Source organism: Sebastes fasciatus, chromosome 6, assembly GCF_043250625.1.
Source record: "Sebastes fasciatus isolate fSebFas1 chromosome 6, fSebFas1.pri, whole genome shotgun sequence".
NCBI classification, from domain to species: domain Eukaryota; kingdom Metazoa; phylum Chordata; class Actinopteri; order Perciformes; family Sebastidae; genus Sebastes; species Sebastes fasciatus.
In genome coordinates this window covers 32,964,175-32,979,782 of record NC_133800.1, presented here as the reverse complement: position 1 = coordinate 32,979,782, position 15,608 = coordinate 32,964,175, and the positions used below count along the sequence as shown (strand labels likewise).

The window sequence follows — 15,608 nt, the reverse complement described above, 5'->3', positions numbered from 1 at the left end:
TAAGGCATGTTGAATTTATTTCTCCTGCACCCACAAGTGAAAAATGCAAACAAATACAGGAAAATGATTATTACAACACGAACGCAGCATCCTGTGTTCCCAAACCTGTGTGTAAAACAGACACTCAGAAGTACAGACGCAGTGCAAAGGACAAGTTCTTCTAAAAGCAAAGCCTGAAAACATTTCCTCTAATCGATCTGGAACAAGGTTATTGTTTTATGTTTTCACTGGAGGCCTGCATACCTTCTAACACTGCTACTCCATAACAACAGGCTGTTTTGCAGATGACATAGCCTAAAGACTATATATGCTTGACTTCATGAGCTACACTAAGAGACAAATGTGTCAGATTTGATGGACAAAAATATTGTTTCTATGCCTTTTAACAGAGCCTCCTGGCAGCTACAGAGACAATATTAATATAGAGAAGCAGAGGGGAGGACGTACAGGGAGGAGCGTCCAGTCAGACATGCACAACATGCAGCTGTTGTGTGCATGCAGGACAACTATGTTCACCATATCAGCAATACGGAAAACTATTTATTCAAATGCTACATTTTTTTAACCTTCATAAGACATCATTATTTTTTTTTTAATATTATTTTAGAATAAAGTTGAACAGATTTCTTGCAACACAAGAGCCTGTAAACTAGAATTCAAAGTAAAAGCAAGCGAGACAAAAAAACAATTAAATCAGGTAACACTTATATTTTACGGGTCCGCAAATTTCATGGTAATTTAGCAAGTAACCTATTTGAAATTTCTTTGGAATTACTGCCAAATTACCCCAATATTTACCTCAAAATGTATCGAAAATTACTCTATAATAAACAGTATTTAATAATGATATGCTAAAATAGCATATAATGGTTAAAATAGGGCCCTTAGGCTTCAGAAGCGGGTATTGTGTGACTTATTGTATACACAAATGTAACCTGGTAGCTGATGTAATGATTCAGGGAGTTTTTAAAGAAATTTCAAATAAGATATTTGCTAATTATTATCTATTTATCAACAGAGAAATAAAGCATATCAATTAACTTTTTATTCTTTTCCTGGAAATGTATAAAATAAATTACCAGCTATTTATTACTGCTTATTGGGAAATAGCGGAATATAATTATTAAATAATGTTTATAATAGATAAAATAATAATAATAAAAGTACAGAGTCAAGAGAGCCAAACAAAGTATTTTTTTATACATTTTGAGGTAAATATTGGGGTAATTTGGCAGTAATTCCAAAATAAATTTCAATCACGTAATTATCATGAAATTCTCAGACCTGTAAAATAAAATGTTACCTTAAAATCAATATTCACAGCATAACAATTCAAAGTATTTCTTCATCAATCATCATGATATGTGTGGAGTCACTATATACAAAAAAAAATAACATAAATACAGCATCTGATGAAATAAATAGCAACGATCATACTGTCACTCAAGCGAAGCTACATCTCAGAGAGTGCAAAAAACTGTCCCAGCCTACATCCAAGAGTTACACACTGGGACCCGACTACACGCGTCAGTATCTGACAAAGCCAAAGAAGAAATCTAACTTGCACACAAACGCTGCCAAAAGCTTTGGGTCAGTAGAGGTTATAACAATGTTTAAACACTAGAGGGAGATATTTGCTGCAATGACTTTACTGTGTTCACACTAACATGCTACTGTTTAGTCTACACGGCTGAAAAAGAGAAGTTGAATGAGTGGAACTGTAGTCCAAATTTTTTAAAGGAAATCTTCAGATTTATAAACAGGATTCATGTAAAACTTTTGTAAAATTTGCAATTGTGGGGGGGGGGAATTGACCTACACTAGTGGAAGGCACTGATAAAGTTTTTAATTTTGTGTCATTCATGTGGACATTTTTTTTTTTAGAAAGCGCTTTTCATTCTCATCTTTAGGCAAAGATTTACTAAAGACAAATACAGAATTTCAATAATGGAAAAATCAGCCACTTCATCAAAATATATCAAATTTTCCATTTAAATTATCTTCATTTTAGTATCTTTCATATTTGAAGGCTTAAAGGCGTTTTTGCCATACCCAGCCCACTGAGGATGCATAGTGGCTTAGAGAGTCACCCCGGTCAGAGTGAGGCATGCTAAGCTGAGGGGTCAGGGGTCAGGTTGAAGGCCATTTAGACAGTTACATCCCAAGCTGAAATCATGCAAGTTTTATGCAGTGACCGTCATGACACAAAGCATTTTTTTTGGGGCTCTTGCTCCAGGACGTGGCACGGAAAACGCACAGGCAACAGAACACAGACAACAGCACAGAGACACGAGCTCAGACATCTCTTCTGTCACACTATCTGTATATGCTACATCTCCGTTACATCCACTGTATTTCATCCATGCTCTCCATGCTCTCTCAGGCTGTCTGAGGAAGTGTGACGTCATGCGCACCACACTCTCGACTGAGGGACGTCATTTTTCCTCAAAACCCTCACGCAATGCAACCTTTTCCTCTTGTTCTCCTTGAAGACAATCAATCCGACACTTTAGAAATTCTCCTCTCCTCAGTCTCTTGTAAAAAGCTTGTTCAACTGTCCTCGTGCTTGACTCTAAAGATATCTCTCACTTCAGTCAGTATCTCTCGCTCTCAAAACTTCCCAATTTCCTCTTGATTGATGAGGTTACGTGGGCGAGTTGCCCTTGGGGGTCCAGGTTCGGCAGGCTCCCACTGGCCACAAACAGCTGGAACTCAGGCGGGAAGCCTGGGCTCGATCTTCAGCGAGAGATCGTAGAGCGTGTCCTCGTCCATGATGAGAGTCTTATCCAGCAGGTACTGGGTCACCTGGACAGACCAGCAACACACATTATATTTACAGCGACGACTTCATCTTGTTATTTCCAATTAAAGGCTGAGATATAAAAAAAAAAAGAATAGCAACCAGATGACTAGATGTCTTGAAAGGCTAAATAGGGAATAAACCAAAATGTCTTTGCAAATATGCTGCTTAACTCACACTGAATTAAAACCTCATAGTCGTCTTAAAACCTATTTTTCTCTGAGCTGTGTGTTAAAACATAGCTTTTAAAAACTTCATAAAATGCTGTGGTGGTCTTTATTTCGATTGTTTCTAAAAGACGAGGCCTTAACGCTGCTAAAACAACACTCCAATTTGTCCAAACAATGTTTGTTTGGTGATGATTTCAATATTTTAGTTACAAAATCAATGCACGTAAAATTGTGTTTTTACTTTATAATGTTTTTATATATTTTATTCATCGTTTTTATATTGAATGTACATACTTGACTTTGGATTATTTTTTGTTATCTTACTCACATTGTTATTGATCTTATTTGTTATTATTTAAGTTTTACTTAATCCTATTTCATTATCATTTTTTTTCTCTCTTATTTGTTTTGTATGTTTATGCTTATGCAAAGCACTTTGAATTGCCCTTGTGTCAGCTAATCTTTGATGATTTTATATCAGCATTTCTTTAGTTTTAATGTTCTTGCTTCTTTGTTTATGTTTTTTAAAGCCCTTTGTCACTATGTTTTTATTATCAATGCTATATCAATAATGTTTATGATTTATTTATCAGTATTTTTATTATATTTATAATAAAAGGAGACTCCATTGTGAGAAAATATCCAATGTGTTTACAGAAACGTACCTTGGGTTGATGCTCAATCCTGTAGGGTGTCTGCTGAAACTGTCGGATCTCTCTGATGATGTGGGATATCTGAAGAAAATGTGGAATTTAAGTTGACAGTCACAGTAAAGTATACATGTACAGATAATTTGCATAATTTTCTTTTATGCATGTATGTGCCTACCATCCTCATTTTGGAGAAGTTAACAAGACCCTCCTCAGTAAAATTGGGCGTTCCCTCCTCAATAAAGGCCAGATCTGTTAGATACATTCCCAGGTACGGCACACTTGGAGGGTTGCAGCTGGAGGAGGAAAGTGTGAAGGAATAACAAATAGTCTCAAAGTCACATAAAAGTACATTCATATATGTTCTTATTTGTGATATGTATAATGATATCATTCGCAATGTCTCACTTTTTCAGGGTCTCCCTCAGATTTTTGAACCGTCCCTCAGAGGACACGGTCTTCTGCAGTTTGTCCGACAGGGCTTTACTCTGGACAGGACCACAAATAAACATTTAAAAATACTATTATGAGCAACACGGGACAAACAAGAATGAACCCACTTAGTCTTCATAAAACACGATCATAATAAAATGACAAAATCTAATTTGCTTCGTCCCTGGATAGGCAGCGCGGCTTGGTGGAGAGACAGACTGTCTGGTGAGGGGATGATTACGACTTTAATCGATTTAGTGTTCATCAGAATTGAGCAAAGAGCAGCTACTAAACATTACATCTCTGCATTGTCTCTCCCTGAACTCTCTAATGACGTCAAATCTATATACATCTGAAGAGAGAGCAAAGAACTTTTCCTCTATGCTTAGATAATCTTTATATACACATGTTTTAAGTAAACAGAGAGGACCGATGGAGAATCATCCCACCTGTTTACTGACTTTAGCCCAGGTCTTCTTCAAACGGTAGATGGCGCTGCGATTGAGCGCAGACGTGATCTCCAGCACTCCGTTGTAGTTGTTGAGGCAGCGGCAGATGTCAGCCACAGCAACCCACTTCTCTATGGAGTTGGCCCTCGAGCCCACATCGGTGTGGGTCATGATCTGTGACGCCACCAGGTTACTCATCTTCACAGGGAAAAGAAAAGAGAACATAAAGGACCTGTGTTGGATATTTACAGAAGGGTCAGGAAATAAAAGGGTCTTAAATATATTGAGAGAGCTTACGTCATTGAAGTGTTGAGAAGTTTTCATGATGTACGGCGTCCTCTCGGTCTTATCAACCTTCATCCAGCCCTGCCCCAGGAACTCTCTTACAGAGTGGGGACAGAGACGAGTCCAAATGAGATCACACACACTAAAATACACCACAGTAATCTCACAAGATGCTGGATAAATGACATTAGCTAAAGCCTGTGACTTAAGGATATTATCACGTCCCAGCAGGGGTTGATAAGGATTAACGACAGATGTCTCAAAAAGGCTATTAAGTCAAGAACTGAACGGCGTGCAGTAGAGCTGCAATGATTAATTGGTTAATTGATAAGTTGTCAACTAAATTAATCAACTATTTTGATAATCGATCAGTCTATATGTCTGTTTTAATTTCACAAACCGAAGAGTTGCATACTTTTTCTTAGGCTACAGATTGTTTGAGAGAGGGTAACAGAGTGAAGATATATATTAGATGAGGATACAAGGAGGATTTTACCCTGTTTGACTCTGCTGTATGATTCAGAATTGCATGGATAAATATGTGTCAGAAAACAAACACATTTACACCTAAAAAAAGAACATCATGTAGAGTTTAATTACTCTTCATGTGCCACCCACCTTACCTAACCCAGCAGTAGAGGAGGAAACCGGGGTAAATGAATGTTTCTGAAATTATTTCCAGAACCCATTATCAAAAAATGTAATTACTAAATTTATGGTGCAAAGAATCTTAAATTTAATAGCAGGTGTTGCAGATGTTTCACAAAGCTGATCTGACGGAGAAACCTTCATCATAGCAGCAGTTCACCACATGTCAATGTAAATTCGATATTAAGTAAAACTAAAGTTAAAATGCAATGACGTCAGTTTGTCTTTCTAAAAGCATACTGTTCTACGCTGCGCTGATTAACTGGTCTCATAATAAGCAGTATCCATAGAGGTGATTTAGTTTAGCTTAGCCTGAATCAGGTCACAGTGTGAGAGTGTAAATGAGAGGACTGACTCATAAGGAATGCTCCTGAAGACGATGTGATCCAGAAGAGTGATCTGCTCGGCCAGCTCCATCGCTGAGAGAGACTCGAAACACTCCGCCTTCGGACAGTCCGCCTAAAAACACACATACAGAGACAAACAGAGTTATAAACAAACAAATATTCACACTATAACACAGATGACAAGGCGATATAAATACCTAATACAAAAACTGGCTATGATGGATATGTTTAATGACAGCTGACAGGGTGTATTTACTCCTCCTGTCTGGAGGAGAGAGCAGTGTGTAGCCTACTGACCAGGGCTTTTCACCTCTTACAAAGGCAATGTGTGTGGATTTGTGATTCACAGTCGTTATTATTAAGCCGAGATAATTAACCAGGGCCACCCATGACTCCTGATTATTTCCATCTCTGGGAACTGATACGGTATTTGAGGGAGGTGTGTATTAATGTGTAAATACTTCAGGGGCCCTGTCGTCTTCATAGAACCAGGTCATCCTCCTGAACTGTTCCACCTGCTATTTCACCATCATCACCCCCCATCAGCCGATTAGACTGCTGTCAGGCTATGTAATAGGAGTTATCAGTCGCTATAGGCCCCATAGATGTGGGTCAATAGGGGCCTACTACACCTACTAGTAGGTTTTATCATCTATTCACATGGTAGATCAACGCAAGAAGGTATAAAATATAAATAAAACATGACAGCAACCTCTAGCAACCGTAGTAATTATGACAGGAGCAGAAGCAGTCAGGCGCTGTAGTATAGACAGTGTGAAACTCAATAAGAGGTGGAGGTCAAGGACGATGGATTGGACACATAACACCGGGTTTTCACCCAGGACACCGGAGTTTGCGTCTCGTGTGAAACCAACAATATGTAGTTGTCTTTGCGTTTGTAGTTATTTTAACCCAAAACACAATGTTTCCCCCTAAACTTAACGAAGTGTTTTTTTGGCCTAAACCTAAAGAAGTTGTAGTTTTGTTGCCTAATCCTAAAGAAGTTGTAGTTTTGTTGACTAAACCTAAAGAAGTTGTAGTTTTATTGCCTAAAACTAAATAAGTTGTAGTTTTATTGCCTAACCTAAAGAAGTTGTAGTTTTATTGCCTAAAACTAAATAAGTTGTAGTTTTATTGCCTAAACCTAAAGAAGTTGTAGTTTTATTGCCTAACCTAAAGAAGTTGTAGTTTTATTGCCTAACCTAAAGAAGTTGTAGTTTTATTGCCTAAAACTAAATAAGTTGTAGTTTTATTGCCTAACCTAAAGAAGTTGTAGTTTTATTGCCTAAACCTAAAGAAGTTGTAGTTTTATTGCCTAAAACTAAATAAGTTGTAGTTGTTTTGACTAACCTAAAGAAGTTGTAGTTTTATTGCCTAAACCTAAAGAAGTTGTAGTTTTGTTGCCTAAACCTAAAGAAGTTGTAGTTTTGTTGCCTAAACCTAAAGAAGTTGTAGTTTTATTGGCTAAACCTAAAGAACTTGTAATTTTGTTGCCTAAACCTAAATAAGTTGTACTTTTATTGCCCAACCCTAAAGAAGTTGTAGTTTTGTTGCCTAAGCCTAAATAAGTTGTAGTTTTGTTGACTAAACCTAAAGAAGTAAAGCCAAAACACAATATTTTTCCCTAAACCTAACAAAGTGTTTTTGTTGCCTAAACCTAAAGAAGCCTTTCTGTTTGTGTTCAAAACGTGACGTTTCATTCAGTTTTACAATGTGCTAGAACGTGTTGTTTTTAAGTTTCACTTTCACTTTTACAACGTAGTAGGCGTAGTAGGCCCCTAATGACTCACATCTAAGGTGCTTATGGTGACTGATAACGCCTATATAATGGCCTGATAACAGTCAAATTGGGTGCAGCAATAAAACAAGCTCCCGAAAATCACTAACTCATCTTCTAAAATAACTGGACTCTCCTCTCCCAACCTGCCAGCCCTCATTGACACTGACGAGACTCGCAGAGCATTGACAACAACACACGACCCCCTGCTTCATCCTCCTCCCCTCCGGCTGTAGATATAGAAAACTGCTACTACCTTAAACAGCCTGGGCACACTGTAACAGACCTGTGTTATGTAGTTATGATGCTCTTGTTTGTTTGTTTATTCCCTGCTGTGTTACTTGTTGTGTACAGACTGTGAAAGTGAATTTCCTCTATTGAGGACAATAAAGAATGAATCTGAATCATCCCATAGAGAACCACATTAACATCCAAATTCAAATTAAAGGCTGCTTCACTCTGCAATAACAAGAGGTTCACAATATGCAGCGAAAGGTAGAATTTATTTTCTCGATCCAACAGAATAATATCATATCGTTAACCATCATAAACAAGATGTTTGCAGTGACGCACTAAACCAGGACCCACTAAACGGAGGATTTTATGTGCTGCAGTTTTCTCACCATCTGTAAGATGTCCTCTATCCTCAGCTGGGCGTCGTCCTGCTCGTCTTGAGAAAGGGCACTAGGAGACAGAGTAGAATAGAATAGACTAAAAGAGAATAAAATAAAACAGAACATAATACAATAGAACAGAAAAGAACAGATTAGAGTATAACAGAATAGAATAGAATATATTAGAACATAAGCATACGGGGAAGCATTGATGATAATTGAATAATAAATAGAAGACAATTTGATGGCAGAAACTATTCAGTGTTATATTCAGGTGCTTCATACACATGCTGCATGTTTGTGCCGTACCTTAGTATGTTGGCAGTAGCTTTTCTCTCCTGAGGCAGGAGGTCTGGATCTCGGAGCACCTCCTCCAGGAGACAGACCACCGACATCTTCAGCTCCCCGTTCATCTCAAAGTCCTAAACACAAACGCAACGGACCCTTATAGACACATGAAACGGGTCCTCCAGCATCCACCACTACATGCCTAACCTCAACTATAGTACCCTAACATCGACTTATACCTAATTCTGATCTAAACTCTAAAGTCAAGGCTAACCAAAACATCTTTGTTCTTCTTCTCTAAAACGCTCTAAAAAGATATAAATTAGGAGAAAATCTTTATACAGTTTATACAGTGAGGTCAATGAAATGGCTACTATATCACACATGCACACATACAATTTGGCTCATTGGATCCACAAGAGTCTCAGCTTTACAGTCATGATTTTTGCCCAAGAACTGCATGTGATTATCATAAAGTGGGCATGTCTGTAAAGGGGAGACTCGTGGGTACCCATAGAACCCATTTTCATTCACATATCTGGAGGTCAGAGGTCGAGGGACCCCTTTGAAAATGGCCATGCCCGTTTTTCCTCACTAAAATTTAGCCCAAATTTGTTATTAAGCCTCCTTCCCGACGTGGTAGCATGACATGGTTGGTAGCGATGGATTCCTTAGGTTTTCTAGTTTGACATGATATCTAGCTTCACTTTAGCCGTAAAACTGAACCTACTAGAGCCTCTGAAAGACAGCAAAGTCAGTATAGTGAAGTATATGATGAATTTATATTTATATACCCCTAAGTTTCATTGTATATATTTACTTTCTCCAGTCCCCACACACTAGTCTGACCAACCATCAGTCGCTGCTGTATAATCCTTCATGTCCATTTCTCCTCCTAAACCCTCTCATTCCTTCCCAGCCTTCACACCTTCTTTTCCTCCTCTCTTTCTCTTTCACTCCCACCCCCCCAATTCAACTCTTGTTCAAAGGTCAGTTTTAACAAGCTCTTTGTTCTTTGGCCTCCCAAAGAGAAATGTGAGTGGGTGTACAGTATATATGTGTGTGTGTGTGTGTGTGTGTGATTGTGCTTTGTCTCTGCGTTAATAAGCCGACTAAAGCTGGCCTGTCATCACAGCATTTTGTGTTATTGAAAAAAAAATACATAAAACAGATCGATGCAGTTGGACCTCTAAGCGGGGAGTCAGGCAATTACCGCGATATTCACTTCATTAGTGGCAACGCTGGCTGTTCGGCAGAAGAGTAGGTGGACCGAGGCGAGTTGAGCTGGTCGTCCGGTTGACACGGCAACAATATTCACTGTGTGTGTGTGTTTGTGTGCATGTGGCTGTTTACATGCTCAAGTGAAAGCAGCGGAGCGGAGAGAAAAAGGCATCAGACACCTGCTTTAATGAGACCACAGACTTGATCACCACCCCAGCAAAAAACAGGGGACCACACACACACACACACACACACACACACACACACAGAGACAGACACACACACACACACACACAGACAGACAGAGACAGACAGTGGTGGGCGCAGACAGACCTGGGAGTGTTTGGAAACCCAGTGCCGCAGCACGTTGAGAACTCTGTTAGTTGCAGCTCGGCGGATGATGAACTCTTTATCACAAGTTCTCTCAGAGTTAGTAAACACTGGAGGAGAAATTAAAAACCAAAAAGGAAAAAGAGAGACAGAGAGAACATGTTATTATTGTGTGATAATACTACATTTGTGTGTCATAATTAGGGCCCGAGCACCGACAACGTCGAGCAGCGAAGGCCCTATTGGAACTGTGGGAATTTTTCTTTTTCTTACTTGAAATTTATCGCATTTTTGAGGGACTAAAGGTGCTAAAAAAGCTGTTAAACTTTGCAGATTTGTCAGACGTGGTGAAAAATTAGTTATTTTACAGCTTCGGCTTGGGTGTTGTAAAATGGCTTGCTAGCGCCCCCTAGAAAGTCAGAAAAATTGAGCCCCTCGTTCAGGTTTCATCTACATGTATGAAATTTGGTAGGCAGATATAATAAGTGGAGACGCACAAAAAAGCCTCTTGGAGGTATACCCGAAACCCAACAGGAAGTCAGCCATTTTGAATTCAATGTGCCATTTTCGCCCATTTTTTACCGTTTTTCAGGTACTTTAACAAACTCCTCCTACAGATTTAATCAGATCGACTTGAAGTTTGTTCAGGACCATGTAAAGACCTTAATGATGAAAAGTTATTAAAATCCTGAGTTTTCTTTAAACGAAGCTGCCGTGGCGGGGCGGCCATTTTGGGCCAATCGCCATGAAACAGGAAGTTGTTGTAACTTCAGCGTACTTTGTCAAATGTGCTCCAAATTTCTCAGCCATGATGGTGGTCCAGGCCTGAGGTCATTTATATACCAATGTAGACTGATGGCCCCGCTCCTGCACGTTAGCCCCACCCCTTTCGTAACTCATGAGCCGTTTGTCGTAGACTCTTGTTGCAGGCATCATTGCACTCAGCATAGTTCTGGTTTCACTGTGCCTGGCCGCATCAATTGGCGTCCTGCCACTACCCCCGACGCATGCACCATTACTATTGCAAACTGAAACAAGAAACAAAACCTCCCACTTTTGGTGATATATTACTTTTAAAGCGGCATTGAACACATCTTTTCTTTTACATTGTTTAATCCTTTTCTTTGCGTGTGTGTGCGTACCTGGTGGTGAACCATGTCCTGCTGCTGCTGTGGCGATAGCGAAGGCGGAAGCCGGAGAGACTGGGCAGCGTGAGTTCTCCCCTGCCTGGACTGCAGACACACAAACACATAATTATCATCAGCGGCAACAATACTGTTATAATTTCTGCAGCTGGTATCATCAAGAGGATTCGACACAAGTGAATAAAATAACTTGGATTTCATACAAACACAATAAAACATGATTGGAAACAAATTAAAATAAGTTTTGGTATTATTACTTTTTTTTTACCTAAATGTCAAATTGCACTATTATTATTGAGATTCTTGTTTCATAGCAACCACCATTAATTTTCCTTTTTCAACATAATTGATAACAAAATAGTTGGTAGTTGCTGGGGAACCTTCTGATGACATATTCACATGAGTATGTGCATTGCAAACAATTCAAAGTTTGCCAATCTGTGTAAGCACTTGGGCTGTCAGAGTTAACGCAATAATAATGCGTTAACGCAATCGATACTTCAGAGGTTGTACCGGGCTCAGTTTTAAAGCTAGAGTGAAGTTACTGGCATCATTTAAAACTAAAAAAACCTAAAGAATCCATTGGTACCAACCATGTCATTATTTTGTGTCGTTAATTGATTTCCAATAATAAATATATACATACATTTGCATAAAGCAGCATATTTTCCCACTCCCATGTTAATAAGAGTATTAAATACTTGATAAATCTCCCTTTAAGGTACATTTTGAACAGTTAAAAAATGTGCGATTAATTTGAAATTAATCGCGATTAAATATTTCAACTGCTTGACAGCCCTCGTAAGCACTATGCCAAATTTGATGGCTATGACTATAACTTTGCATGAAGAGGATATGTTGTTTGCAGACAGTTTATTTAACTCATGAACTTACAATCAATACATCAGGCATGTAAAAAATGATAAATATATCTTTTGTACTAGTGTTTGTGAGTGTTTGAAATATACTTTATAGAAATTATAGATGCAAAATACAAATCTGAAAATGTGTTGTCTTTATCGTCACTTGAAACCAACCAATCATCAACATTGTCATTTTTGTTACAGACCATAAAAACACTCCTCATTGGTGGCAATATGTCTAACAGCCATACAGGAGTTCTCACTGAGATCATATCATGTCATCACCTTTAATATCACGTTGAAATTATCCTCATTATCCGCATCATCACTCAGTCACATGGGACCATTTATGCCACGGTCTGGCTGCATTTGAGCTTTATATTACAGTATGCTGCTGTACTAAAGACGTTGGCCTCCGGGGTCAGGGATCTTTGCCTCGCTCTGCAGGGTGGCACAGTGCTACCCACTTTGAGAGCCTCCAGCTATGGCTCTGTGGTTTATGAGTCATAAATCCGCATACACAGACACACACACACAATCACACACACACACACACACACACACACACACACACACACACACACACACGCAGTGTTACCTCCAGGCTGTCTGAAGCGGAGGTGTCGAGGTGTGGAAGGGGAGCGACATGGAGATATATCTCCTGCTTCACTGCTCTGAGGAGACTCCGGGATGATTTTCTCCAGCGACACCGACTCCAGCACAGCTACGAGGAGAGGAGAGGGACAAGAATAACGATGATGATGATGATGATGATAGTTATGGTTATGGTCATGGCGGTGGCCATTACTGTACTGTAGCTGCTCTACTGGAGAGGAGATCTTTATTGCACTTAAAGGGGCTAAATTCGAAATTTGCACAGCTCTCAACCAAGTCCCAGGAAGACCGGCAGGTTGTAAAGCAAATTTTCATAGCGGCCAAACGGCGATACTACAACTTCCGTTGTGTCCGTCACGTGAGGCTATTGGGCCCAAAAATACTTTGTCCCATAAACTTTCAATGGGAAAGAGGCGTCTGTAACTCTGAGGATAATTTTTGTTGTTGAGGTAAATCAACTTTATTAACACTTGAACAGCTCTTATTTAAATCATTAGGTCCTAAAAGTTGTAAAATGCACTAATAGCTGAATCCAGAGTTATTTCCCTTCCTCCGTTCATGTGAATGAGACCCAGACCGAGGCTGGAGCGAGGGCTGGGAGGCGGAGTTAAAGAAAACGCTACGGCACGTGCTCGCCGGATGATCCGGGTGCTTTATCACTCGACAGTCGAGCCATTTTGTGCAAATCAGAAAGGCATGGCGAAGGTATCGCAGCTGACTGCGCTAACAACGCTAACAGTGCAAACAGCGGCAACAGTGCTGACAGAGCTAACAGTGTTTACCTGAGGGAGAACCGGAGGGTGGGCGCTACGCCTCTGCTTCCAGCTATAACCAACGGATGAAAGCAGTGCAGAGCGGCCGCCATGAGCTAGCCAGTGGGGCACGCTCACATGCACTAAAAGGCACATTTTAGTGCACTGTTGAATTGTTATTTTCATTCTTTAAATGTCACCAGAATGCAGGAAACAAAGTCTCTGAAACTCGTGTTTTTCTCTCCTAGACCCCCCAGCTTTTGGTCTCAAAGTTGGCAAGTATGAACGTCACGCTGCCAATTTGTCAGTGACAGAAAAAGGCCAAGAGAAAGATCAACAGACAAAAAAGGAAGATGCAAGTAGCTGCATGTGCATAGATACATATAAACACATACATGTCTGATTAAGAGCTAAAGAAAGTGAGAGACAGTATGCAGAGGAGGTGAGAGTGCCTTCATGGTACGACCGCTAATGGCTCTTTGACTCCTAGTGAGCGGTTAGCAGCTGCCACACATGCACATGCACATGCACACACTCTTACACACACACACAAACATATTGTATATGTGTGCACATGTTAATGAGGGTCTAACTGCAGCGTGTCGTCGCTGTGCCGCTTCAGATGCTCCGACAGTATCTCTCTCCAGCGTGAGAGGCCTGTTTAACACCACTATTAGAAGATCTGAGCATGTAGCCGACTCAAGCACACCAATGTAAGGAGATAATGATGTCCCACCAGGCGTCTGTTGCTCTCTTACAGGGAACACTTCACACTGTGCCGTGTGAGGAGTGACCTCCAGCTCTTCATGAGCTTTTCAGTACTCCAATAAGGCTCTACATATGTCGATGTTCAGTCATAGAGAATATATAGTTTAATAAGCTAGGCACAGTGTAGAAGCACAACATGAGAATTTAAATACTCTTTATCGCTGTTGCTTCCTGTGGAGGTGGGAATGGTTGGTGTTCTTATAGACGTATACTTTATACATAGACGCCACATTGACTCCTGGATCAACTAAGTATCTAACCACTGAACTGGACTTTTCACGGTAAGTGATATTGTGGTTTTACATGATATTATGGCCTTTTTCTATGGTTTGTATATGCATAATGTGAAGTGATATAGTGATCTTGTGCTAACTGTGTTCATTATTTATGTGGACTCCAGTTATAGATGTTGTTCCCTCCCTCGTTTTATATTCATCATATCTCATGGATTCCTACTCTTATATATGTTTGAGGTACATCCTATTGTTTTTAGAGGCGCCTCTATTTAATTCTAGCCAATTAAACAGTATGACAGCCATAGTTATATGTTATTCTTATGAGCTGAGAGGTACTTACCTATATTATTGATTGATAAATGTTTGTATATTAATTGTCGTATATATTGTTGTATAAGTTTGATTATATGTGGGATATTTGGGTCACTGGTGATATCATGTGACCAGAGCGTTTACCTTTTAAGATGGCGTCTCTGTGCAGATTTATATAGTCTGAAGAAGAGCTTGTGCTCGGAACATCACTAACTAAGATGTGCTTAAAGGGACTGTTTGTAACTTTTTAAGCGTATAAATGTACCAGGTCGGGACACATGCGCGCTCACAAATGTGTGCTTGCGTGTGGCTGCTGTCTCTGCTCATCTGCCTGCTTGCCTTCACTGACACACCGCACGCGTTCTCGCTGTCTCGCTCCACCTCTAGACGTGAACGCGCGCTCACTCCACACTGCAGAAGAGTTAGTTTAGCTCTGAGAATTTCTACTGAATGCACAGTGGATGTTTGTGCAGAAATAAATGCTGCAGCTCCTCCAGACCAACAGAGGTTTTCCGTGTCTTGTGAAGTGACGGGGCTCCGCAGCGAGAAACGTTATCGCCTCCGATCCGGGTGCCGATGTCTTCCCTGCTCTCTCCGGCTGCGGTCGGGAGGCGATAACGTTACTCGCTGCGGAGCCCCGCTGCTTCCTGGAGGCTGAGGCAGGAAAAGCCATCACTAGGATCAGCATTGATTCATGGAGAGACCTTCGTCTGGTCAGCTAACATTACTGCCCAGCAGGTGAAATATAGAGTGATATTGTGCTTTTAGCTGACGTGTGTCGCCTCACTGTTTTGAGCGATGCTCGTTCAGGTATATTTAGAGCGAGCAACCGTGCGAGCCCGACGCTGACTTTCGTTGACTTAACGGCTACAGGTGTCGCTGTTAAGAAGCATTTCTGAAAGTTAC

At 40.2% G+C, this 15,608-nt stretch overlaps 1 protein-coding gene across 5 annotated transcripts in view; it reads right to left on the bottom strand.

The window, feature by feature from the left end:
* The window catches only part of rasgrf2b (Ras protein-specific guanine nucleotide-releasing factor 2b), a 61,433-nt gene continuing 45,825 nt past the window's right edge, over nt 1-15,608 (bottom strand). For 3 of the 5 annotated variants that reach the window (XM_074639391.1, XM_074639394.1, XM_074639393.1), the window contains 12 exons: nt 12,618-12,743; nt 11,154-11,243; nt 10,015-10,121; nt 8,482-8,594; nt 8,182-8,269; nt 5,790-5,893; nt 4,799-4,883; nt 4,502-4,699; nt 4,029-4,108; nt 3,799-3,916; nt 3,636-3,704; nt 1-2,805 (listed from right to left, as the gene is read on the bottom strand). In XM_074639391.1, coding sequence (XP_074495492.1) covers nt 2,713-2,805; nt 3,636-3,704; nt 3,799-3,916; nt 4,029-4,108; nt 4,502-4,699; nt 4,799-4,883; nt 5,790-5,893; nt 8,182-8,269; nt 8,482-8,594; nt 10,015-10,121; nt 11,154-11,243; nt 12,618-12,743 — 1,271 coding nt within the window. In that variant the 3' untranslated portion in view covers nt 1-2,712. The remainder of the gene's footprint in view (nt 2,806-3,635; nt 3,705-3,798; nt 3,917-4,028; nt 4,109-4,501; nt 4,700-4,798; nt 4,884-5,789; nt 5,894-8,181; nt 8,270-8,481; nt 8,595-10,014; nt 10,122-11,153; nt 11,244-12,617; nt 12,744-15,608) is intronic. The other 2 variants (XM_074639392.1, XM_074639395.1) reach the window with 1 other exon arrangement.